General features: G+C 38.9%; 1 protein-coding gene across 1 annotated transcript in view; it reads right to left on the bottom strand.

Moving 5' to 3' along the window:
• Positions 1–26526, bottom strand: part of COL4A1 (collagen type IV alpha 1 chain) — a 131280-nt gene that overhangs the window by 32179 nt on the left and 72575 nt on the right. Inside the window, exons 5-29 of the mRNA XM_074859289.1 lie at positions 25543–25587; positions 25371–25433; positions 25216–25269; positions 25044–25070; positions 23626–23709; positions 23451–23513; positions 22370–22405; positions 21781–21822; positions 20157–20246; positions 19505–19540; positions 19298–19357; positions 16832–16876; positions 16606–16659; positions 16085–16126; positions 15107–15200; positions 14410–14445; positions 10131–10295; positions 8221–8316; positions 7188–7271; positions 6367–6437; positions 3537–3728; positions 2508–2676; positions 2057–2149; positions 1854–1958; positions 274–371 (exon numbers count right to left, since the gene is read on the bottom strand). Of these exons, the coding sequence (XP_074715390.1) occupies positions 274–371; positions 1854–1958; positions 2057–2149; positions 2508–2676; positions 3537–3728; positions 6367–6437; positions 7188–7271; positions 8221–8316; positions 10131–10295; positions 14410–14445; positions 15107–15200; positions 16085–16126; positions 16606–16659; positions 16832–16876; positions 19298–19357; positions 19505–19540; positions 20157–20246; positions 21781–21822; positions 22370–22405; positions 23451–23513; positions 23626–23709; positions 25044–25070; positions 25216–25269; positions 25371–25433; positions 25543–25587 (1944 nt within the window). The remainder of the gene's footprint in view (positions 1–273; positions 372–1853; positions 1959–2056; positions 2150–2507; positions 2677–3536; positions 3729–6366; positions 6438–7187; positions 7272–8220; positions 8317–10130; positions 10296–14409; positions 14446–15106; positions 15201–16084; positions 16127–16605; positions 16660–16831; positions 16877–19297; positions 19358–19504; positions 19541–20156; positions 20247–21780; positions 21823–22369; positions 22406–23450; positions 23514–23625; positions 23710–25043; positions 25071–25215; positions 25270–25370; positions 25434–25542; positions 25588–26526) is intronic.

Below are 26526 nucleotides of genomic sequence, written 5' to 3'. Positions count from 1 at the left end.
GGAAATCAACACATCAAAACCAAGAATTCATTCACTGACTGTTTTTAAATCACTCAGAGGCAGAGCGTTATACATGACTTCAAGGGAGAGCCATAAGCCCTTTAGCGTTAATGCCAAGCATTCATCCATCTACTCTGTTCCTTTGTGTGCATAGTGGGAAACATAAAGGACAGTTTGGCCAACTTTTTCTTTTTTTTTAAAGAGCAGGGTCTTTGCACACATTCCTGTTAACACAGGCAGTCACAGATAACAGTATCAGCAGTTGACACCTACTTTTTGACCTTGTAAACCTGGTACACCTGGCAAACCATCCAGGCCAGGGGTTCCCGGATTCCCTGGCAGACCAGGCGAGCCAGGCTGACCTTGGAAACCTACAAAACAAAACAAAACTCACATCATTACTGTCTCTGCCTGTAAGTGTCCTCTGCTGTTTCTTCAAACCTCTAACTGAACTATTCACACCCTCACAGGGATATGTTTAAAAAGGTCTGCGTAGTCTTTTATGTCAGACTTCTAGGGATGACAGCACTCAAATTTCTCAACAGAGATTCAAACACTGAGCTTCATCCAGCATTTGGCTTCTGATGAGAAACAAACACCCAGAAGAAATAAATGTTGAATGTCTCCTCTTAAATAAATAGCCTTGTGGGTTCATGTCATCGAGAAACATCCTGTCTGCAAAACTGGATTCCCAAAGTCTTCTTCAGAAAAGGCAACTTAATGTGTGGGACATCACACTGAGGGATGCACAACAAAATCCATGCATGAATCAACACCTTTTGTTCAGTATTTGTTGTGTGACATGTCCTACACGTCCCACTGTCGGTTGCACGCAGCCACAGCTGGCCCATGCACTCATACAACATTCTGCAAATCACTTAAAGATAGCACTCACTCAACACCAGCACACACTCAATAAATTGAGATGAAGCTCGTCTCCCAAGCAAAGATCTCAGGAGTGGGAAATCCAGCTTCTAGGCTAAGCCCCAGGAAAGTCATTGGGCAGAGCTGAATTCAAGGAAGGGTCCTTGAAAGAAATGTATTTGATATGTTATGCCTTCCTTGCTGGCATCAAAGAGCGTACAACAATCCTCTTACAAATGCAATGGGCCTCTTCTGTTTAGGTTTGTCCTATGTCAGTCTTGAAGGAACTAGAGGTGGTCACAGATAAAGATTTGCCCTTTCTCATCAAGTCTTTCTGATCTTTCCAGTTCATTGGTGTGTGGAATCATAACAAATGACATTCTAATTAAGACACACAAGTATTTTGGGGATTGAGGTGGCTGCTGAAAGCTCAGTCATCTAGTTCTAAATGAGTAGTAGCACTATGAAATACATCTCCCAAAACTCAAAAACTAGAATATGAACATTCAAACTCCCTCTAAGCTATGTGCATACCCTGACAATGGCCATGCAGGGAAGACTAAGCTTATGCTGAGTAAGCTGGTATTCTAACCAAACCACTCTCAGCTGCCTGGGACACAGCAGAGCTGCTAGCTCTGGCCCAAAAATGTTATGGTTATGTCAGCATGTTTTTTTGACCAACTACACACAGTGTTTCTTCAGAAAGGACATGTCATCTCTCAGCAAACTCAGTTGCTGCAATATAAGATGTTGCACTATATCACTTTTTATTCTGGCAGTAGCTTTGACACTGTCTGTATCTGCACCACATCACTGCACAAAGCAAGTGTGTATTGAGAGCATGCTTATTGTGGTGCATGTAGACTTCTGCAAGGGAGGTTCTTCAGCTGCACCTCCCAAATCTCATGCAGCCATGGCTAGATGATAGTGCAGACCTCCATCCACACTCCAGTAACACCAGCTCTGTTAGATAGATGACTTTATCTCACCTTTGGGTCCTGGAGGTCCAGGGAACCCTATACCTGGCTGCCCAACAGCACCTTTTTCTCCTGGCAGGCCAGGTCTACCTGGAAGCCCAGGATTCCCTTTGTCACCTTTGCAAGTAAAAACAAGACAAATGTTAATACAAAGGCTAGCTTCTGGGCAACAGAGCCATTAGGATCATCAGACAAAGATTAACATGCTAATGTACCTTGGGGTCCAGGGAAACCAGGTGGTCCAGGAAGGCCATCCGCCCCAGGAGGTCCGGGGAGCGCTACAGTTCGTCCTGCTTCACCCTTTGCTCCTGTGAATGTAAAGATGTATTAGGTACAGGAACTGATGAAATTAAACAAGGGTGTTTCACCTAGACAGCAATATTAGTCCATCCATATCATTACAACTGACTTGCTATGAAGTTTTTTTGTAGAAGATTCATAGAAAACTAGGATGAACCCAGTTTAGAATGGACCTAAACCATCCTCTGCGGCCTAACAAACTCCAAGAAAATTGCCCTCAAAGATTTGCAATTATACTGCTGAAACTGTTTTAAATTAGAAAGTTTTTATTTCAATCTTAAATTCTGGTGATCCTCTAATTTGTAGCACTTAAAGGGCATAATTTTTATCTTTTGTTTTTTTTTTTAAAGCATACTATAGCATTACCTGGAAGGCCTGGTAAACCTGGGGTTCCAGCAAAGCCTCTGTCTCCTTTGTCACCTGGTAACCCTGCAGTGCCTATCCCAGGAGGGCCAGGAAAACCTCTTTCACCACGTACTCCAGGGAATCCAGGTTGGCCAGGGGGACCACGTTCTCCTTTCAAGCCAGCCGTACCCTAATTTTTGGAAAGTATAAGTGTACCTCTTGCCTGACTGGCAAGACAGAACACATCATCCTCTTTCTTTAAATATTATGTAACTTGGATTTAGCACAGGTATCTGCAATGCTGAAGAAAGTGGATTTTTTATCACTGAGTTCAATAGAAATAGAACTGGGTTCCACATGGAACAGCACATGAAAATCATACCCAGTGTGCAGTGTGATTAACTGGACTATGTAGGCTATGTTCCCAGTGGTGGATCTGGGAGCAGATGTGAGCTCCACATTGATATCAGCAGAACTCACTCAGTGCAAGACTTTGAAGCATTAGCTTCCACAAGAAGAGAGGTGTGCTAGAACAGAGTTGAATCTTGTCTTAAAAATCTCTACTTGGATAACTGCATTCCCTCAATCATTTCTAGATATCAGCTAAATCATCCACGCTAGTTCTCACTATCAAGCTGTGAGAAAGGGAGAAAGAACAAAATTACTGTCCATGCCCACAATTTTGTGGGAGAAGTAACCTTGCTCTATAGTCCTGAAAGTAACAAGCCATGCTGAATACATCTGAGTCAGATCACTTATCTGCATGACACCTAAAAATAAAGGGTCAAAAACTAACTCTAAATTAGTCTGTTGTGGAAGGACTGTCCTCCTCACTAGTTCCAGAGAAACCAGAGCTTGCCTCTGAAGAAGAAGGGTCTACTCAAGGTAAGGACAAGATGTGGAACGGTGAACGAGGCCAATAAACATAAAGCATGTATAGGGCATAAAAGCATGTGAATTCTGATCTGAAAGACAGAATGTATAGGACAGTATGTAAACACAAGTAAACACACAGTAGGACAATATGTAAACATAAAGAAACACACATACCGATGCTCCTTTCGGACCCTGGAGACCTGGCAATCCATCTTTTCCTGGTCTTCCTTCTCTTCCAGGAGTACCTGGTTGTCCTGGGAAACCAGGATCTCCCTTTTCACCTTTCAGGATAGAATCATAAGAAAAATCTCCTGGTTCTCCTTTTGCCCCAGGGCTGCCCATAAGTCCTGGAGTGCCGGGGGGCCCCTGAAATTTCATAAATTTAGATATCATCAGTTGCCCTACAACCCTTCAACTGATACAAAAGAAAACAAATCTTCAGAAATTAAAGAGTAGACCCAAATCAAGCAAACCATTCAGTTTGAGAATATTTTCCAGGACACAGCAGTGTGAATAAGGAATTAATACAAATCTTCTTGACCATTTTGTCATTTATCATATCACAGGTATATCATTTTAGATGGTGCATATAAACTTACACCACTTACACAAGAACTGCAGGCCATGAGACCAAAAAACTACTCTGAATTTTCAACAGACTACGCACTGAATTTCAGTTATGCATATTTATACAATATCAGCATCAAGGTAAATGAGGCTTTTTAAAAAGGCATTTTCAGAGTTAAAGTGTCTGCCCAGCCTTTAAATGCTGAATTCTGTAACACTGCAGAACTTATTTCCCTTATGCAAATGCATCAAAAGTATCTCTACATTTCCATGATAATTTACAATACCAGCAGAAGTAGCACTAATACAGGAAACACTTCCAGCATGCAAAGACAAATTCACCCAAACTTACAGGTTTAAATTGTTTATACAACCCCCACCATGATTTTATTTCTTTCAAAACCTTTTAAATCAACTATAATAGTCATCAAATATATAGGTTGTCTATGAAATTAAATTAGTTGTCTTATACAAAGCTCAAACATTATTTGCACAAGAGCTAAGGCTAACTGAAGGCTGAAAGCTTCTCCCTGGGTAGTTTATTTATGACATTTAGCTGATGCAAATACACATTTCCCTTCATTACTAACGTTCATTGATTTTGTACAATTAACAATCAGAGCCAGTTGGTACTATCAGAATACTACACACATGCTCAGAAAAGAGTTTTATAATTTCTCCTGGGAAGAAATTATCTACCTAATAATATACCTATAGGATTTCCAAAATTTCAATTTTTCCCTACATATTTTCTAGGACTTACATGAACTTTTCTCAGTCTCTAATTTCAAGTGAATCAGAGCTACTCACTAGGGTAGTAAAGCACAAACTTCATGGGCAATGTCCGCTGCTTATGGCTGGTGTGTGCCCTCCACTTAAACCTGAACCAGAACACAGTAAAAGGTAATCTTTCCATCAGTTTTGGTGGGTCCTGGATCACACACTGAAGCTCTGGCATGGCTCTAAACAATGTGAGCTTGCGAGGCTGGCCTCTATGTAGTTTTTCCAAGCTAAACTATATGCTGGATCACCACCTGGCTGAACTTTGTGGAGCAAAACAAGCCTAAAAGCATTCAGAACAGCAGCCAGTCCTTGTCTGATGAAAGACATGAACAGAACTTAGGCAATAAAAGGAAAATAGAAAGGTGTGGCAAAACATGTGCTGAGAACAAATGCCAGATGTGAAAAAAGCTTAAATACATTAGGATGTCTTTTATTTTTCTCCACTGTTTCTTTCCTGGATCCCATTGATATTATAGTAAATTCAGTCACTGAGTAATACCATCTTATTTATCGTGGTGGAAATAGAGAATGGACTCCATCCTAGCTATCTTTCATTGGCTGAATTTAGGCATCTAGGCTTTATTTATACTCAAGGGAGAGAAATAGATTTCTTGAGTAAGGAGTTCATACAGGTGGGTTGGCTTAACTTCTGAAGGTGCCTCTCTCTCACCACTGGTGATAGAGGGAGCTTGCATAACTCCAGTGTGTGTTAAAGCTAGTGCACGTGAATGTCACTGAGATGTTGCCAAAAGTGATCAGCTGGAAGGAGAAAACAGCTTTGGGGAAAAAAAAGTCTGGGAAGACTCTGACAAACTCAGTCTACTTAGATTAGGAATGGTGTCAAAATCCACCTTATACTACAGGAACATGTATGCTACAGTAGCTCTTGACAGCATACCCCAGTGTACGTAGGGACACTCAAGTGAACTCTGACAAGATCAAATGTAGTTGTGCTAGTACAGTGCTCAGGTGTAATTTGTGTTACATTTTAGACAAGTGCTATACTTATGGCTGTTCTGCTTCTAATATCCATCTTCACTCACCGAGAGTTTTGTTATGCTGCGTCAACATAATTTACAAATGATCATATTATCAGGATACTATCCATTTTCACAGCCTTCCTTTATTTCCTCAAAACTCTTCAACTTTCCTGCTAACTAATTATGTTTTATGGAGTACACCGCACATATTTCCCAAAATTCAAATTGCTAAAGTATATTGCATGCTAATATTAGATTGCTTACACTACACTAGATGGCACTGTCTCTCTCTCAATATATATGTACACAACAGCAAAGAGTTATTGGAACGATTCATGAGAAGGTCAGGGCAGACCTGCATCTGTTTCCTGTGAAATCCTACTTTTTACCCAACTCTACTGCTTAGCTTGCTCAGCCAGAAGGTCATGTGTCCTGCTGAGCTCATATGATGGGCAAACACAGAAATATAACCCATTTCTGACAGCTCTTGCTTCCTCTCATACCTCAACCATACTGCTTCCTAGTTTATTTTGCTAGGCATGGTTCCTTAATTTTATCATATCACTGTGCTGGTCTGTTTTTAAACAGAACTATTACACAACCACACTGATGGTCACACGGTTTTTGATCGCATGTCTCAGAGGGAACACAGCATTTGGCAAGGCATTACTTACAGGTACCCCTGGAAGGCCATCAAGTCCAGGTAAGCCTCTGTCACCCTTGAAACCTGATTGTCCTGGAAAACCTTATCAGAGAGACAAAAGTACAATTCTATTTATTACATGCTTTTACAAACAGCATTACAATTAGCATACATTGTATGTGAATTCTTTGTGATCCTTTTCAAAGTGTCTCATTCCACCCCCAGTTATATCAACATAATGCTGCTACAGTCAGTGAGGTTGTCTGGATTTATGTGCTCATGGGCTATATGTGTCTGCATTCATAGACTCAGAAGTTGATGATTCGATTTAGGAATGAATTCACCTTATCTTTAGACCTATCATGTAACCACTGCAATCTTGAAACTACCTAAACCATATTCATTTTTCTTAACAGCCACTAGAACAAACATTAGATATAAAGTCACTGTTTGCATGTGGCACTTCTCTCATATGGTAGCAGAAAAATAATTATATTTTTTGGTCACAGAGTTTAATGCTAGGACTGGGAACGTATGTATGGGCCACTGCCAAGCCTGGGCACATAGGGCAAATGCTTCCCACATTATTTTTCACTTTCACAATCTTGTGTGAAAATATTTGGGCCACAGTTTCCAAAGACCCTCCACTGTGGCCAATTTCTGCTTCCTTGGTAATTATTGATTGCACTGGAAATTTGGCATCAGCCCAAAAATAGGACTATTCATCTTCCTTTCATTAGTTTCACAAACAATTTGATTAGTGGGACAAAAAGTAATTAATCTTATCATATATGCTGCATTTTTAGATTTTAGACTATGTAGTTAATTCTCAGGTAGTTAATTAGTTTTTACCTGCTGGACCTGGTGGCCCTTGTGGTCCTGGAAGTCCAGGAGGTCCTACTTTATCACATAAGGCACAGGATTCACCTTTGTCACCTGAAAAAAAAAACCCAAGAAAACTAATGAATAACAGTGAAAAGATTTAAGACAACTGCAAGCAGGTGGATTCAGGCACAAGTATCAATTTAATACACTTCATGTTCAAAGAATAAAAATAAATATGTTACTTCTAATTACATGCTTCAAAGAGAATTTATCAGCAAATTGACATTCAAAATTCTTTAAAATTTTTAAAGGGATGGCATGAAAATAACTTAGGTCTTATCCTAGGGATAATATTTAACAGAACAGTTAAAAGGGACCTGCCTGAAGAGGATCAAAAAGAAGAGAAGAAATATACACTGGGTATAGAAGAAATAAAAAGATTAAAGCAGAAAAATGAGATCCTCTACAGTCACTGCAATTTTGCAGTTTTAGAAAAGCAGTGAGCAGAATGAGATTAGGAAGAATTAACCATGGTGGAAATGAGTGCAGCTCATTTCTTTATAAGTCCATTCAGTCAATGCTGCTAAAACACATGGTTGACAGTCCTATTTATAGGTGTTACAATTTTAGCTTCAATTATACTCATGGCAAGGATTCATAAACCATTTCCATTCCTAACTCATCTGCCCCTCTCTAATTCTTCATCTCAGAATTCACATCTTAAATTGCCACGAACAGTTCAATTTATAATTAATGGGGCTATACTCAACCCCTTCTTTCTTCCTGGCTCCTCTTTCATACCTGTGCTATCATTTATCACTTTCCAGCAATGTGTAGGCTAAGTGAAATGTAAGTGAAGTTTGTGTCACACAACTCAATACACAATATCCTTCTTTTACTTACCAGAGACTCAAGAAACATCTTCCATGCCCATGAACTATTTGTTTAAATAACTTTAAGTACACTTTCTCTGGATCCAGCATAACTTGCTCAGTCTCTTTATATACCCAAGCTCCAGGGTACAGAGCATTAGAAAGCAATCACTTTAAAATAGTATTACCTTTCTCTCCCATCTCTCCTGGAAATCCATCTCTTCCTGGAAGTCCAGGACTACCTGGTGCACCAGGTTCTCCCTGCTGGCATTGATCAATTCCATCTGCAATGGAAATGCAACACAGAACATGTTTGTTTGACAAGTGCAAGTTTCCGTTATAGGGCTGCATTTATGAATGTCCCAGCTGAACATATCTATGAAGAGTGATCAGTCAGGATAGCATTTTACTTTTCTATTTGATTTACTTTGAAAAATTTAACGGGGATTCTGTATTCTGATTCCACATATACTGCTTAAGACACCCCAAGAATTACAGAGAAATGACAGGCTCTGCCATAATAAGGTTACAAACAACATTCACATAAAATCTATTTTTATTGTAAGTTTTGACTAAGAAAAGTGCTGTGGGTGAAAAATTGCTGGTTTGGCCCTGAAGAGAATGGAGAATATTGACGTTCTGAAGAAATTCATTAAGCAGAGTTTTTTGTACCGTGACTTTTGTTTTCAATGGTTTAGGAAACTTTTTACGTCAAGAGCAGCTTGTTAACATATATTTAACTTCCTCACACCGATCAAGCTTCCTGAAAACAAGAAACTTCATATGTTAGGAACTGAAATAGGTAACAAATGAGAATATATAGCAGGCTTGATATGATAACACAAATTGTGCTTGTTCTGTTTGATGATACAGCACAGGTTCTGACCCAATACAATATGACATCATTTTGGCCAAAGCCAGTAGTCAAAATGTTAATGTGAAGTTTGGCAAACAACAGTTAAATTAGAACAAATTCTTTCCCATTATGCACTTGAAGAAAGCTAAAGTGTCTGGGGAAGGAGCAGAATTAAACAGTGACAGAAACATGTTGTATGAAAAACAGGAATTGCTCTTATTTTTAGGCCAAGGTAAGATTTAGCTGTTTAATTCCATATTCTAGATGCTGGATTTTGTACTGCTTCATTGGCAACCACAGCAACAACTAGGCATCTTCAATTATTTTTTAACAAAGTGGTTTTGGTTTAGGAATTCCATGGAGAATAATGTTCCTTTCAATACTTTTAGACTACCTAAACTACTGTAATAGGAATATTCTTTATGTTGAATGACAATTTAACTCGCAATAGCAGTATCACCTACAGCAAAAGTTTTCCTTCAACAGAAGAGTTAGAACATAAGTTGTAAGGAGCTATTAAGGATGGACCACTGTCATATGTACTTTTTTTCATTACTTCATTGCAGAGAAAAACCAAAACATTTTTCTCTCCAAAAATGCTTTATCAGAATCTAATTATACATAGCTGTATAATGTTATCATCATTACTACTAATATTATTATGTATTTGTCACATCATTACTAGCTTTTCAATTAGATCTATAAAGCATGTGTTGACCCCATTCTCCCGTAAGATAATTTTATTTTACAGTAAAAACTTTTGGCAGACTAGTATCTCAGTCTGCAGTTCTTACACCTGCTCAATCTGTTACATAGATTGGTACTGCAGACTTGTAAATTGTGATATTGAACAGCTATCTTTTATGCTAAGAAAAACATTAGTATCTGTTATTTTTTTAATTGAAAATCTACAAATCTCTAGGTTGGCACATTAGAACACAGAGAAAACCAATATGTATTAAGCTCAATTATTTGGTTACATTGTAACAGTCCACAAAGAAATTCTGAAGAAATTTCAAAAACATTTAGCAAAGAATCATTGTCCAAGTAAGGAAACAAGTGGCTTGCTGCATCACAGAATAGCTTTTACTTGGTCCATTAACAACTCAGGTATGTTTTTTGCACGATATAGATGCATTCTGATTATAGCTTTTATAATCTTGCCTCTTTTTTCTTTTTTATGTGCATGCACCATGAATTATTGAGTCTTCATTGTGAAAAGCAATCAAGTGCTTTACCTACCTGTTTTGCCTGGAGGACCTGGTGGGCCAGGCAACCCCGGGGGACCTGGGAAACCATCTCTTCCAGGGGGTCCAGGTAAAGGGAATCCTGGAGAACCCTTTTCACCTTTTTCACCTCTTTCTCCAGGGACACCAGGTGATCCTACCCTGTCTGGAAGTGGCCGACCTTTGGAGAGAGTAAAACATACATGAAAAAACTTACAAGTGAAAAGACAGTAACACCATCAACACATTAGCTTCCATTAGGTTTTGGAGAGAAATGGGTAAATGTTAGCGCAAAATAAAAAAGGGACTGTATTTTTACTGTTGGTGATTTATACAAAATTGACATTATATACTCACTACAACTCAGAGTAACTCACTTTGGTTAGGTCCCTAGACAAACACACTTATTCTGCACTAAGTGCCTTTCTGAGATTTAACTGAAACAACTTTTGCTGTGTAGTAAATAGTGGTGACACAGGAGTTAATTTAGCTTAGAAACTATTATACACTTCCTTTACCTCATAATAAACCAACTCTAAAGCACACCTAGAAAAGGACAGCATGTCTAAGATCTTCAGTAAATAAGTATTAGCCAATGCCAGTAGATTTCAGAAATGCTAAAACCAAAACTGTTTGTAGGATTAATAAGCAAACAGCAGCCAAAAAAGAGAAGCAGTTAAACAGCTAGAAAAAAAACTACTGAAGTTCTCCTTTTAGCTATTTGCACAGTCACACAGGTCTTCATACTTTTAATGAGTTATTTCAGTTTACAACTAATCACTAGACTTGCTCACTAAAACATTTTGAGCTTTCTGCAGCATTGCAAGAAGATATGACAGTCATACAAATCTCAATTTCTGTAGGGTAATGACAGACTAAGAGCTACCATTCTTCTTGTCTTGTCACACAGAATTCTTCAGGGACTATTACAGCCTGCAGTATACAGTATCTCCTCCCTAAACTGAAAAATTTCCTGGAAACTATCTGACCCTAGCTCACATTAATTTCATATTTAGCTCACTGTCAAGACAGAAAATGTGAGCAAAGGAGGTAATACTAGTATCACTGCAGGATGTGCTAGAGTTAGGTTTCAATAAGTGACTTGCTTAATTTTTAAACAGCAAATGATTCTATGAAATTCTGTGAAATTCTATGAAATATCATGGTTTAGTTCAAACACATGTACATATATACATAATAGCAGTGTTGTCATGGTTGTGAAGATGTTAAGACCAAGAAAAAGGCAACACTTGCAGGCAAAAGAAATCTCTTATGAGATCAAGTGACACAGTCAAAAAAAAGCAGACAGCCTTCAGAAATAACTTTGATCTAATAAATATTATTTCTCCCTGCAAACCTTATTATATTCAAGCAAACACATATCACAGAATCACAGAATCATCCAGGTTGGAAAGGACCTTGAAGATCATCTAGTCCAACCGTTAACCTAGCACTGACAGTCCCCAACTACACGATATCCCTAAGCACTATGTTGACCTGACTCTTAAACACCTCCAGGGATGGGGACTCCACCACCTCCCTGGGCAGCCCATTCCAACGCCTAATCACCCGTTCTGTAAAGAAATGCTTCCTAATAGCCAGTCTAAACCTTCCCTGGTGCAATTTGAGGCCATTGCCTCTTGTCCTATCACTTATTACTTGGTTAAAGAGACTCATCCCCAGCTCTCTGCAACCTCCTTTCAGGTAGTTGTAGAGGGCGATGAGGTCTCCCCTCAGCCTCCTCTTCTCCAGACTAAACACCCCCAGTTCCCTCAGCCGCTCCTCGTACGACATGTGCTCCAGACCCTTCACCAGCTTCGTTGCCCTTCTCTGGACACGCTCGAGTAATTCAATGTTCTTTTTGTAGTGAGGGGCCCAAAACTGAACACAGTCATCGAGGTGCAGCCTCACCAGTGCCGAGTACAGGGGTAAGATCACTTCCCTGTCCCTGCTGGCCACGCTATTTCTGATACAAGCCAGGATGCCATTGGCCTTCTTGGCCACCTGGGCACACTGCTGGCTCATGTTCAGCCGGCTGTCAATCAACACCCCCAGGACCCTCTCTGACTGGCAGCTCTCCAGCCACTCCTCCCCAAGCCTGTAGCGCTGCTGGGGATTGTTGTGGCCAAAGTGCAGCACCCGGCATTTGGCCTTATTGAAACTCATACTGTTGGCCTTAGCCCATCGCTCCAGCCTGTCCAGGTCTCTCTGCAGAGCCTCCCTACCCTCGAGCAGATCAACACTCCCACCCAACTTGGTGACATCTGCAAACTTACTGAGGGTGCACTCGATCCCCTCATCTAGATCATCAATAAAGATGTTAAACAGGAGTGGCCCCAAAACCGAGCCCTGGGGGACACCACTCGTGACCGGCCGCTAACCGGATTTAACTCCGTTCACCACCACTCTTTGGGCCCAGCCATCCAGCCAGTTTTTTACCCAGCAAAGTGTGTGCCCATCCAAGCTTCAAGCAGCCAGTTTTGCCAGGAGAATGCTGTGGGAAATGGTGTCAAAGGCCTTACTGAAGTCAAGGTAAACTACATCCACAGCCTTTCCCTCATCCAATAAGCAGGTCGCCCTGTCGTAGAAGGAGATCAGGTTTGTCAAGCAGGACCTGCCTTTCATAAACCCATGCTGACTGGGCCTGATCATATGGTTGTCTCGCATGTGTTGTGTGATGGTACTCAGGATGAGCTGCTCCATCAGCTTCCCAGGCACCGGTGTCATGCTGACAGGCCTGTAATTTCCCGGATCATCCTTCCGACCCTTCTTACAGATGGGCATCACATTGGCCAGTTTCCAATCTGTTGGGACCTCCCCGATCAGCCAGGACTGCTGGTAAATGATGGAAAGCAGTTTGGCGAGCACCCCAGACAGGTCCTTCAGCACCCTCAGGTGTATCCCATCTTGTCCCATAGACTTGTGTGTGTCTATGTGATGCAGTAGGTCACTGACTGTCTCCTCCTGGATTGCGGAGGGGTCGTTCTCCCAGTCTCTGTCTTCTGGCTGAGGAGGCTGGATTCCCTCAGTACAGTCTTGTTATTAAAGACTGAGGCAAAGAAGGCATTAAGGACCTGATTTCTGCCCTGCATAGCCTCACAGGCTCTTTGTAATCACTTTGAGTGGCTAGCCCCTTCTTCCAAAGGCTGTAAACTCTCCTTTTCTCCCTGAGTTCCAGCCAAAGCTCCCTGTTCAGCCAGGGTGGTCTTCTCTGTCGCTGGCTTCTCTTACAGCACCTGGGGACCGCCTGCTCCTGAGCCATTAACACTTCCTTCTTAAAGAGCGCCCAGCCTTCATGGACCCCTCTACTCTTCAGGATCATCTCCCAAGGGATCCTTTCAAGCAGGTGCCTAAACAAGACAAAGTCAGCCCTTTGGAAGTCCAGGATGTCAGTTCTGCTTAGCCCTCTCCTGGCCTCTCTAAGAATAGAGAACTCTATTATTTCATGATCGCTGTGCCCTAGTCGTCCTCCAACCACCACATCATCCAACAGTCCTTCTCTGTTCACAAAGAGGAGGTCCAGCAGAGCACCTTCTCTGGTTGGTTCTCTCATCAGCTGCGTCAGGAAGTTATCTCCCACACATTCCAGGAATCTCTGGGACTGGTCCCGCTCTGCTGTGTTGTATTTCCAGCAGATGTCTGGGAAGTTGAAGTCTCCCACAAGAACAAGGGCAAGTGATCGTGAGATTTCTCCTAAACGCCTATAGAATATTTCATCCACCTCTCTGTCCTGGTTGGGTGGCCTATAGTAGTCTCCTACTACAACATCTGCCCTGTTGGCCTTCCCCCTGATTCTAACGCAAAGACACTCTACCCTGTCTTCACTACACTTATACTCAAAGCAATCATAACAGTCCCTAACATACAGCGCCACCCCACCACCTCTCCTTCCTAATATAGAGCTGAAGTAAGAGCAAAATAAATTATCTACATGTGAGTATACGTACATAGGTACGCATGCACATACATACCCACACACATTTCACAACTCTTCTTGCCCAATGGAGCCATACTCTCTGAGCTATCCCTGGTGACCTGTGCACACTACTTCAGTTTAAGCATAAAGTTATCAGGGCTGTACACAAAGAGCAAGGCTGGATCACATCAGAGACACAAGAAAAGCAATCTCCAGGAAGGGTCTAGGGAGGTGATTAGACCCTCAGAGAGGCCACTGCCTGGGTGTTCTGTAAGTCAGGCAGTAACAGGCAACAGCTAAGGAGAACATCTCTAAGGACTCTTCACCCAAGAAGAACACAGGAAAAATGTGAACAAAATTAATGGCAATAAATCCATACCTGGAGGTCCTGGGATTCCTTGTATGCCAGGGAAACCTTCAGAAAGAGAGGTTTTCAATTAGGCAATGAAGTCAGCAATTCCAACGTCAGTGAACTTTTAGCACGTACTATTTAAGTACACATTACAAGCTAGTATGCCCCAAATCAAAGGTTAAGTTAAATAATCTATAGATATCTGCAAACAATACATTTAAGGAAAAGACCCTGTCGTGTGCCATCTTCTCCACTGATCTTTCTTCAATAGGGTAAGGTCTGTAATAGGGAAAATGGGAAAGGGAATTCTGGATTTTCCCTGTTTGCTGAAGAATTTTCTAAATTATGCAAGTCAATTGTAAGATTAAGATTTAGCTACTGACTTTTTTAAAGGGTCTCAAGATTCTCTGCATTATTATCCTCTTTACACTTGTGTTGATTTCCATCTTTCTTAAATAATCTCACTGGATTATTTAACTGCCATAAAACCAGATCCCAGTTTATTCTTTTCCAATCTATAACTGAAAGGCAGTCTTATTTATGATGAGAAGAAGTGTCATACAAACTACAACAAAATGTAATAACCCAAAAGCAATTAAATAAATAACTGGAACATTTCATTGTCATATAGAGCTCCTGAGCTCACAGATAGTGCAATTTTAATTTCCTTTAATGAGAAAACTAAAAGCATGACTCAATCAAAAAGACAAGACAAAATACATACCTTTTTCACCTTTTTGACCTTTTGCTCCTGGCAAACCTGAAACTCCAGGCTCTCCTTTTTCACCAAATCTATCTATTGGTCCAGGATCTATAAACTGGATCACAGGACAAAGACTAGGACACTAGAAACATACAACTGTGCCCTCATTTGTATCTCCCCCATCTTGACCTGATTGAACAGAGGCCATTTTGGTTTGTAGTAACAATTTTGAGCAGTTTTGGTTATACTTGCAATTTCTGCGGTATATAACAACTGCTATGAGAAGGTTGTAGCTGCTGAGGAATTACCAGAGAAAATAAGTATTTCCTATTCTACCAAAATTCCTTCATATCAGTAGTAGAATTAAGTGGAGAGCTTTATAGCACCTTTCTGAACAAGAATGATGCCAAGAAACCTCAGTATGATCTAAGTACTGACCCATTAGGTTTGTATTACCTTTAATTTTAAAATATTCTGTTCTGAAAATTTCTGCTAACTTTGATCTGAGCTTGACATATAGGATACTAACATTTACAATAAAATATTCAGGAAGTACGCACAATTTTTCAAATCAAATTAGTAGACATTGGGAATTTTCCCCCATGTTGGGGAAGCAGCACCACCATCAACGGTCTATTTGTTGCTGACTAATATATTTTTTCTGAAGTGTTAAAAAAATTACAGACTGCAAAGCTGACAGACTTACTCTTTTGAACTCTCTTTCAGATACTTTGTATTGATTAACAATGCCTATCATTTTCATAGTCCAAAACATTTGCAATTCATTTGCTTTGAGAGTTCCTTTCCCAAATTTCAAACATACGTAAAAGAACTGTATCCAACTTTTGTTTCCATTAAGAAAAAATGAGGACATGACTGATTAGGATGAGATCAGAACATGCATAGTCTCTCTTTTTCCCTTCGTCTCAGCACTTTGACTTTCACAAAATTTATCTTTTCATTTAAGTTTAAAATAAAACAAGAATATATTTTACTTACTCTTCCTGGAGGTCCTGGAAAACCTCGTTCACCTTTGTCACCCTAAACCAAAATACAATTTACATTTTAAATCCAGATCAGATTTTCTTCCCCACAAAATAGGTTTTCCTTAGCAAATGAACATTTTGATACAGATTCATACAACTTCCAAATGATAAGTGTCTGGACCATTATAATAAGCAGGAAGCAGTTAGTTTGTGGGCCTGTACTGCTTTACACTATATAAAGAGAAACTGGAATTTTTAGGAAAGTCCATTTGTACATATGCTGACTGGGCAATGAGCTTGTGAAAATAAAGCCTGCATTAATCAATTCATTTAAGAGATCTAAACTGAAGATACCTAAACTACCTTAATTTTGACTTTTCCTAATCTCTGACTGATGACTTTACAACTTAGTAACATTAATTTAATATTGCTTTATGTGCATTCATTGATTTAATGCACATCTATGAACACTGCATACAAGCTCTTAAACTCCTCATTCTGCGTGATGGGAAGCAAAGGCCCACTGCTACGCACCTTCGTACCAGGCTCCCCAGGTCGTCCTGGAATCCCAAACCCACCAGGCAAACCCTGTGTGTAGAAGACAACAAAACCAGAAAAGACAACTACAGTTGCATCTTAGCCCTGGCAGCATCAAAGTAAACAATTCAGAAGTTTAGAAAACTTCAACCACTTACAATACACAGACAGTTCTTTGTTTTGAATGTAAGAAACAGTACTGGAAATTCAGTAAAATACATACGGCTTCTCCTTTTGGTCCTGGTTCACCATCTTTTCCAGGCTTTCCCTGTAAAACACCAAGTTCCACTCTGCTTAAATGGATGGCCACAAACATGCAATTTCTAAATACGGTGGATGAAACACTAGAACAAAACAATCACTACTGAAATGCATTAATTGATGTATGCGAACAGTGCAGAGGTGTCCTGGTTTAGCCAGGATAGGGTTAAGTTTCCCCAGCAGTGGGGCGGAAGCTCTAGCTGGGTTATTCATATACCATGCTGACGTCACATCCTGGCGCCGAAGCGAGACGGGTTGGTTAACACGTGTGTTATGCCATTGCGTTTCTCACTGCTGTATTGGTAGATATTTTGCTCTGTTCATTGTTATTACTGTTATTCTTACTGTTATTGTTGTTGTTTGTTGTGTTGCTGTTGCACTGTTGTATTAAACCTGTCCTTATCTCAGATCGGGGCTTTGTATTTCACTCCCTTTGTGGGGGAGGGGCAGCGGCCGCGTGGTCTCAGACCCCAGCAGGGACTAAACCACCACAAGAGGGTACAAAGCAGGCAAATTGTGGATGCCTAGTGCTTATGTTACTCAACATCCTACAAGCTGCAGAATTAAATAAAATCCTGCAAATCTGTTCCCAGATCCAGGAATAACATGGGTTTCCCAGTCAAGGAGGCTTCAAGACAAAATATATCAACAGCCCAGGAAACTGGAACCAGACCCAGAAACTTTTCCTTTCATAGCATCCCTTTCTATATATATACTATCCAGCCTCACAAAACCTTTATTCATTGATGTTTGGTGGCTCAGTTTCAGCAGAAGGCTTGGAGAGTGCCCTGTATCAGATCGCATGGTAATCTAGTGGTAAAAACCCACTTCCTCTAAATTGAAAGCTATAATTTCAAATCACAAGGTGGATGGTAACCTAGAATCCAAGACTCCCTACTCCAAAGTAAAATGATTCACTATTGGACCACCATGTTAGCCTACAGAATGGATTACCTTTCCCTGAGGTAATCAAGAGGTACATGATAAATGACCTAGATGGACTAACCTACTTCTCACCATTCCCCTCCTCTTCCTATGGACGATGAAGGGACTGCACCTAGGCTTGTAGCCTAATCCACTGGAGGCTGGCTTTTAGTTGGTGTCACAACTGTATGCGTATCTTAAGCAATATGAGTATGTCCCATAAACCTAAGAAAATGGTATACTTAATACACAAAGTAACAGTGCATACAAGTCAGTCTAAAAAATAATCCAAATGTGTAACAGGCCACCACCACCAAAGTGTGCAGCTATGGTATCTTATAAAGCAGGGTTACAAGTAATTTTTAGTGATTAATTAAAAATATGATCTGTAAAGTCAGGAGAGTCTTCAAATGTAAACTGTGATTGGAATTAATCATATGGTTTCATTCCATGAAACTAGAATATCAGATCCTAACATCTGTTCATCTTTCAAGTCTTATCTTAATTTCAGAAATAGCTATGATTTCCTTGAACAGCAACAATCATACATAAAATATCTTAGAAACTTTGTCTAGGGAACTCTGCAGAATCTGAAATCTATATTTCTGAACAATTCAAAGATGCTCCAATTTCCTCAGGATTTCTCCACTCCAGCTTTCAAGTCCTCCTTTACTACATACATACATGATAGCAAAGATAATCCCATCACATATCTTTACTGAAAGGATGACAGAACATTTGACCTTGAAGTACAGTAGAGAGGGAGATTTTCTCTTTTTCAGATTGAAGTATAATTCAGTGCCTATGGAAGTGTTGGGTCTTTTCCTAACAGCTTATGAAGACCCACAATTTGAGAAACAATACTTTAGAAACATCTGCATGTAGAAAACATATGTTTTAGCTACCAGCTCAGCTATGAAAGATATAGCATGACTCATGCAGAAGTTGTATGGATAAGACTATAATATAGGTTAGACTAGGAAACGTAACAGACCTTATGGCCTCAAGCATCTACAGTCAGGCTAGAAACTAGCAAGTGAACATATCTCAGTCATCTAAATTTTTTGCTCCATTCATCTTCTTTGTAAGAAATGGTACCTTTAGGTTAAGCAGGCTTATTTTGTAGATTGTAAGTAAGAATATTTGAAATAAATTCAACATGTTCCATTTAGCTAAAGTCAATCCTAAAGAGTGATTTGTTTTGCTTTGCTTTTCCTCCTGTTCCGGAATGACTTAATCTTGCTTCAGTTGGGATCAATGGGAGTCTTGCCTTTGCCTTCAGCACTGTAAGCTGCTGTTAGATGTCTTTAGTTATCTGAAAGTACGTTATGTACTAATATTATTGTATGTTATTACTACCTTGACTTGTACACCTGTCCTACAGCAAAATTTGCTTGTTTGAAATATACCAAATTTTCTGCTTCACTAATGGTTACTAAGCTTCATTACCTTATGGAAACAATACAACTGTAATTATAGTATTGATAATGCTGAGCATACTTACACGGGGACCAGGCTTCCCAGGTTCACCCTTTTCTCCTTTGAAACCTGAACCTGGCAATCCCTGGAAAATAAATACACACCAGATTAAAAATACTGCCAAATTCTAAAGTAAATTTGCTTTTATCAAATAGCTATAAAGATATTCAGGACTATTATCAGATTCTTCACAATTTTTATAGTAATAAAAAAAAGTCTACACAATACTCACTGCGGTACCCTGTTCACCCTTTTCACCTGGATCACCCTAATGAAATTATTAAAAAAAATTAGATTAGTAAGGAAAATATTAACCATTATTCATTTAGGTTGTAAATCATTTAATTCTTCATGTCAGCAAAAGCACATTTAACCCTGTTCTCCACTTCAAGAACTACGCCTAAGAGTAAGATGTGCAAGAAGTTAGACAAACACAAAATGTGAATCCATTAAACTAGTTTATTATACTAATATATATTGCTTAGACTGCCTAATTCAATAATTGAAAAATTCATTAGCACTCAGATTCCATGAATGTCATTCTATATATGAAAAGACCAGTATATGCTACTTAATTCAAATTTTTAGAATATTTGGTGTTTACAGGACTATGCTTATCAATCCTCCTTCCTCAGAAAGTCCTCTGCTGTATGGATTACTTATTTATGCAATTATTTATGCATTTATCATTTATCATATATTTTTCAGAGAAACATCTAGAAGACAATCAAAATTCATTCATGAAGTAAAACAGGGAGAAATTTTTGAAAAACTGGCTCTAGGTGACTTAATATTGCCTTTTTCCTGTTTTACTTTTGCTTGCTAATTCCTATTGATCATATTTTAATGAAGAGTACAACAAGACTAATCATTTAAGGTCTCACCTTTTCTCCCTTTATGATTTCACTCCCTTTTTCTTTCATATGTGGTGCTGGTCCTGGGGGGCCTGGGGGGCCCCTTACCCCTTGTTCTCCCTGTCAACACCAAATTCAAGATAGTCTATTGAAAACAGTACTGACACTGAGAACAAACATTACTAAGACCAATAACATTAAAAACTACCACTCACCTTTAAAAATATAGCGAAATGTTTTTTTTAAATTCTTATTTCAGCAAAATCAGTCAGAGGAAGGATTACATACAGTTATAGAAGACACAACTGTATAATGGGTGACAGACAGAGACTGCCCTCAAGAAAGATCTCTGAATCTCCTGTTAGGGTGACGATTGAGTAATACCAACTATCAGGAACATATCCAATTAATTATTGCAATAGTACAAAAGCTTTTCAGTGCCCCCTTTAGGAGGAAGGAGATTAGAAGGAAAGAAGTCAGGTGCAGAAAGTTGATGCCTGAAGGAAAATGTTAGTCAAAGCTTACAATATCCTACAGCTTTACAACTGTCAATAAAGGCCAACTTCAAGATGATAACTGTGGATCATACTTTTTTACTATGTATGTGTCAGAATCTCATCTCCTTATATAATGCAAAAGCACTCTTTTACAGTAAAACAACTTCAAAAAGGCTTGATACATTTCTGTCAAGAAGTAATGCACAGCAATACCACTAATTTTTTGTGAAAGACAAACCTGAGGAGTCCAGGAAATCTCCACATCTATGACCAACATTTTTCAAGAAATTTTAAGATAACAAGCTAATTTCAACAATGTGTCACATCCAAAAAACTTCTATCCATTAGGAACAGTGTGGCTCAAAATACATAAATAAGGTGGTGGATAAAAAACCTGCACCGAAGTTATACTCCAAAAGGCTTCTGTCAATGACACTCATGAGAAGCTTCTGGAGAAGGGCTCAGACACACTCTCAATTTACCAAATAACCCATGACTGCATGTATTTCTTGGTCCTGAAAACACAACATAAGGCACTTTAGCCTAGACCTCTCAGTGGGAGAGTTAACAGATTACACCTAACATGTTTTGCCTCCCATTTGATGCTGGTTAAGAGAATAAATGGGATCCCAAAGCACATCTTTTGGCTTAGTTTCATTCAAAAGTAAACCAGTCTGTGTGCTCTGAAAACTGCTCCTGGTTGAGTCAAGACACAGTAAAAGGGGACAGCTGAAAGATCTGCTTCAAAAGTAGATCAAACCAAACTAAGGAAGACAGGCCCTCAGGAGTCCTACCACAGTTAATTCTGATAATTTTGGATAGCACATTAAATCTTATCGCTCAGAATTAAATCAATTTCAAATAAATCTCATGATGAGCCCTAACATACAGAGTAAATGTTTCCAGATCTGCCTACTGCAAACTAAAGTAGTTGGTACTAGTCACAGCTGGAAAACAGGATAATGACCAAAATTAATGACCAGGTATAACATCATCATGAACAAAGTCTGTAACCATTCATGACTTTCGTTCATTTAGGTGTAAGTTACAGATTTACTCAAGTATTCTTCTCCATTGATTGATTCCAACAGTTTATTTAAAAAAAATATCAAGAACATTTTTGACAGTTATTCTCTAGAAGTTTTCAGGAGACTTACCTTTTCACCTTTGGGACCCTGAAAGCCCAAGCCCATGTAGCCCTGAAAATATAAATTACACACACTTAGCCAATTTTCATCAGCAGTGCATACATGCATACATACACTCATATGAAGGTATTTTGTACACAGCAAAAAAAGTTAAGAGAGGAGATAAAAGACAGAATATGTCTTCTAAATGCACATGTGAAACAAATAAATGATTATGTCCTTAACCTCACTGCTGTTTAAGTCCTGTGTCACAGCAATTCATGAATAAAATAGATAGAACAAAATTTATCAGCTAATTTTATTGTCAGTATGCTTTTTACATCATTTTAGTGAAAATTTTGGCACTTTTATTAGTTCAAATAATCATAGAATGTTGTAATTACTACTGATTTGATCAAGTGAGATCTAAACAAGTTTGAAAAAAACCCTAAAAATGTGTTAAAAATCTCTCTTTATGATGCCCATTAAGACATTAAAATAGATCCCAAATTGTAAAAAACCCACTCTTTTAGGACCATTACTTTCCAGATTTTTGGGGATCTAGTGTGCCAAATAAATAAACAAATAGACTTAATCTTTACAATAGAAAGAGTCTTACCTTCTCGCCTGGGGGTCCTGGTGGCCCTGGGGGACCCTACAAGACAGTACATTTTAGCATATATATGTATACGGTACACTAGGTGGAATAATGACACCTTTTATAAAGACACCAAAAATGCAATTGTTTCCATTAAACCAAGATGTATTTTTCTGCTACTGTGCATAACTCACAACTTAGAATAAACAATAAAAACAAACAGAATCTGTCTAAGATATCTCATCAGACCTTGGTTTTCACTTAAGAGTGTTGGACCTAATCAGCATCTAGACAAGAGACAATCCAAAAAAAGTTTATGGTATGCACTGTAAAATAACTTTATTGCTGGCTTTTTTTTTTTTCAGTTTTGCATGCTAAATATTACTCCTCACCTTTCTTTCATTAAAATTGTTCTTTTTCACATCAGCAAGTGCAAATGTTGATTAAACTGTACTACAATTTTCCTTTACATCATTTTCAGTTTTCTTCAGAAGGGTAAGAAATCTCACCCAGCTCCCTTTAATACAGAACTTTAATACTCACTGAACACAGAAACACTGGGTGGACTTTTACCAGATGGAAATAACTGATCCCTGCTAGTGTTACCTGCATCCAGTGCAGGATGAGAAGGTATCTGTTAGACCTGTCAAAATGTCAAATAGCTGAAATGCTTTCAGCATTTGGCAATTACCATAAGAGACAGTTGATATCCTGCTTTCCACAGTACTACTTACTGTGGCTGCTCATAAGAACAACCTCAGTAAACTTATTGATTTAGATCTGGCTGCTAGGTTTGTAGTTTATCTTCTATAAATTAAGTGAGGAAAAGGGAAAAGGAGGAATAAGTATTACAAACCCTCCCACACAAAAATACTCTCCAAGCCTGCAAGAAGATAAGATGACTGTAGGAGCAGCTGCTATTGAAAACCTATGTTACTCAGTCATTCCTGCCATGATAGAGTCCAGGAAGCTAAACATGAAGCCTGGAACCACAGGTTATCTTTACCAAATCCCACCAAACACCGGCTACACACACCTTGTAGAACTTTCCTATTATAAAGCTCTATAAGTAAAGTCCAAATCACCATGAGAGGAAACTTACTGGATCTCCTGGAGGCCCTTGTGGACCCACTGGTCCCTGAAACCCTGGAGTTCCAGGTGGACCCTATGAAAAATTAAAATGGCATAGTTAAAAAGTAATGTTTATTTTGTAATTTCATGATACTGATAAAATTTTAATTGAAGCTCACTGCTATTCAAACATCATTCAGACTTACAGGTAGTCCAGGTTGGCCAGGAAAGCCTTTATCACCTTTTAGCACACTAGGAGGTAAAAGACCAATCACTTCACCTGGATCTCCCTATAATAAGAAAAGGAAAAGAATACTACTTGAACACCCATTCAAATACATTCAAAAACACTGATATTGAGCTGAGAGGAAAGTTGGAGCTATGTAAAGTTTGGAATCATTTGGAAAGCCAACTTTAAAAAAGTCACCTTACTTCTTTTAATTCAGCTGAAACATAGTAAGAGATGTTAAAAGTTAAGACCTTAATTGCCAAATGCCTTTTAAAGCCACCTGAAGAGATTCCAGTACTGAATCTTTCTTCATACCCTAATTTCCTATACTGTAATGGGTAATCAGAAAGATTTTCCCACCAAATCTATCACTACTACAGCGTCACCACACAACTGGAGCTTCAGACCTGGCTGCTGAGAGAAGCGATAACCTCACAATCTCTTTTCCAGGGTGAGATCTTCAGTCGTATACCTAATTTTGACATAAAAGCCATTTATAGAATCGTTCTTCTTCAGAAAAGGAATCCACTTTGTCTTAGTTCAGAAAACGATTCTGATTGTTATCCACTTCTTTATTGTCTCTTTTTTTTTTGATAGCAAAAGATCCCATTTTTCCTGCATTTTTGTACAAAGTTGCAATATTGTAAGTGATTTTATTTCTAGAGTTGTGTATCTATGCATACATCCCTAGAGAAGAAACATTCGAGTACTTCAGTGATTATAGACTAAGTCAGTTCTTCCCATGTGAGAGAAAGAGAAAAGGACCTTTTACAACTCCAGGTAGTTGTGTCATTAAAATCTGAGATTACATTTAGATTTATATTTAGCTTACAGTTCCAAATTTTATCTGTTCATTTTAAAGAGCAAAAGCTCTCTGTTGACATTCAATATTTCATTCTCCAATTCACAAAATGCACTCAGATACCTAGTTAGTTTAATTTATTTCTTTATGAAAACTGTTTAGTATGTTTGGATGCTCCTCATATTGTGGGCTATATAACCTTCTTCCACAGATGTTATCTATGTGAAACTATTTAGATAAATGAAATGTCAATATCAAGACAAATGTTTGAACCATAAAATCTATCTAAATCTTTATACACAATTGGGTGGCTACTGTATTATACATAATTAATGATATGCACTACTTTTTTCTGTTGTAATCTATGTAATACTTACACTTTTAAGACCTGCATGGAGCAACACATATGTTCAGTTGTTATTAACTGGAGGTTGCCCCACAGTCTTTATTTAGTGGTACTGCAGAACAAAGTGAAACATGGTGGTATAATCTTTCAGTCCTTAAGTAAAGACTGCTAGTCTTAGAGGGTGCAGAGTTCACCCTAGTTCTTATTGTTAGAAGCAGGCTATGAACACACTTAGAGTAAAATGTACCTTCATTCCAGGAGGTCCTGGAGGTCCCTGTGAAAAAAGACATATTTGATATTATTGTTCCTCAGTATTGTATATTTTACATCTTATAGTCTATATCATTTCATATAGTCATATTTGCATTTCAAGAATCAGGGTTGAAACAAGTGAATCAAGCATGAAAGAATCTACTTACTATGCTCCCAGTCAGTCCTGGTAAACCTGGGGGACCTACTGGACCTCTTTCACCCTAAGGGGAAAGGAGAAATTGGTTTTGTTTAGGGAACATAAGTTTGAGGGCTGTTTTTATTTCAATACAGAGATGCTGTTATAAACATATGTAAATGTCACCTTTGTGCCGTTACATCCTGGAATGCCAGGTGGACCAGGAGGGCCATCTTGTCCAGGAATGCCCTACATGAAAAGAAAGTAAAGAAATTAGCAATATTAGCAATAATCCAGGTCAGATGTCACAATTAAAACTTTGACGTTACTTGTAAAAATACATATACTTCACACGTACAGGAAGGCCTGGGTTTCCTGGAAAGCCTGATGCTCCTGGGGGGCCCTGCAATTGACAAAAACATGAACTGAAATGATAAACCCACAGAACAGCAATGACAAGCTGCAGCCCGAGTCGCATCTCCAGTGGTGACAGTCAAGAAACAAGGAACAGTTTCTTTTAAACTTCTGTGACAAAATATCTCTAATCTTCAAAACCTCTCAAATGCAGCACCTTAGTAATCAATAACTTAAAGCAAGTCTTTATGTCTTTAACTTTTTAAGCAGCAATATGGATTTCCTTCAACAGGAACTACACTAGAGCCTTATGTACAGGTAAAAAGGAAGGCAGAGGTGCTGTCTTCTCTTAATCTTTGTTCCCAAAATTAAATTTACTGTAGGCACCTCTTCATAGCAGAAGAGGATGTTAATGCACTGTAAAAATGCTTCTCTATCTTTCATATTCCACATCAGTGTATCAATTCATCCTCATTATCAAAAAACCCACCAGGTTGAGATAACTGTTTCTCCTTCAACAGCCTTTTAGTGTAATGAATCAGGAGTTTGACTTGCCACATCATTTTCATCCTACCAGCTTATTTATTCATGCAGTATTTCCTAATACATGTATTATGAAGCAGAAAAGATGTATGGGAATCCTGTGCTCAGACAGTATATTTGCATCTTCCAAAACTTTATGATTGCTAAAATACAGTCTACTTGCACGGTAGCACACAAACACATTTGCCAGGAGATGCCAATTTACATTAACACTCAGATACCCCAGGGTATCATGAACATCATGGACTGAAATAAGGATTTCTTGATCTAGCAGAATACCCCTTCTGTAAAGCTCAGAAACTGCAGTTGATTCAGCACATTCTGTGTGCTGCAGCAACTGCAGGCAAATAGAGAACAAAACTGAGATGGCATTTTGAAAATCTGCAGACAAGAGGGTATAGCTGAAAATGTATGCATCACTACTGGTCAAGTCATTTGAATCCCT

Source organism: Strix uralensis, chromosome 2, assembly GCF_047716275.1.
Source record: "Strix uralensis isolate ZFMK-TIS-50842 chromosome 2, bStrUra1, whole genome shotgun sequence".
Lineage (NCBI taxonomy): Eukaryota > Metazoa > Chordata > Aves > Strigiformes > Strigidae > Strix > Strix uralensis.
The sequence above is the reverse complement of the archived record's forward strand: the minus strand, read 5'-3'. Positions and strand labels throughout refer to the sequence as shown.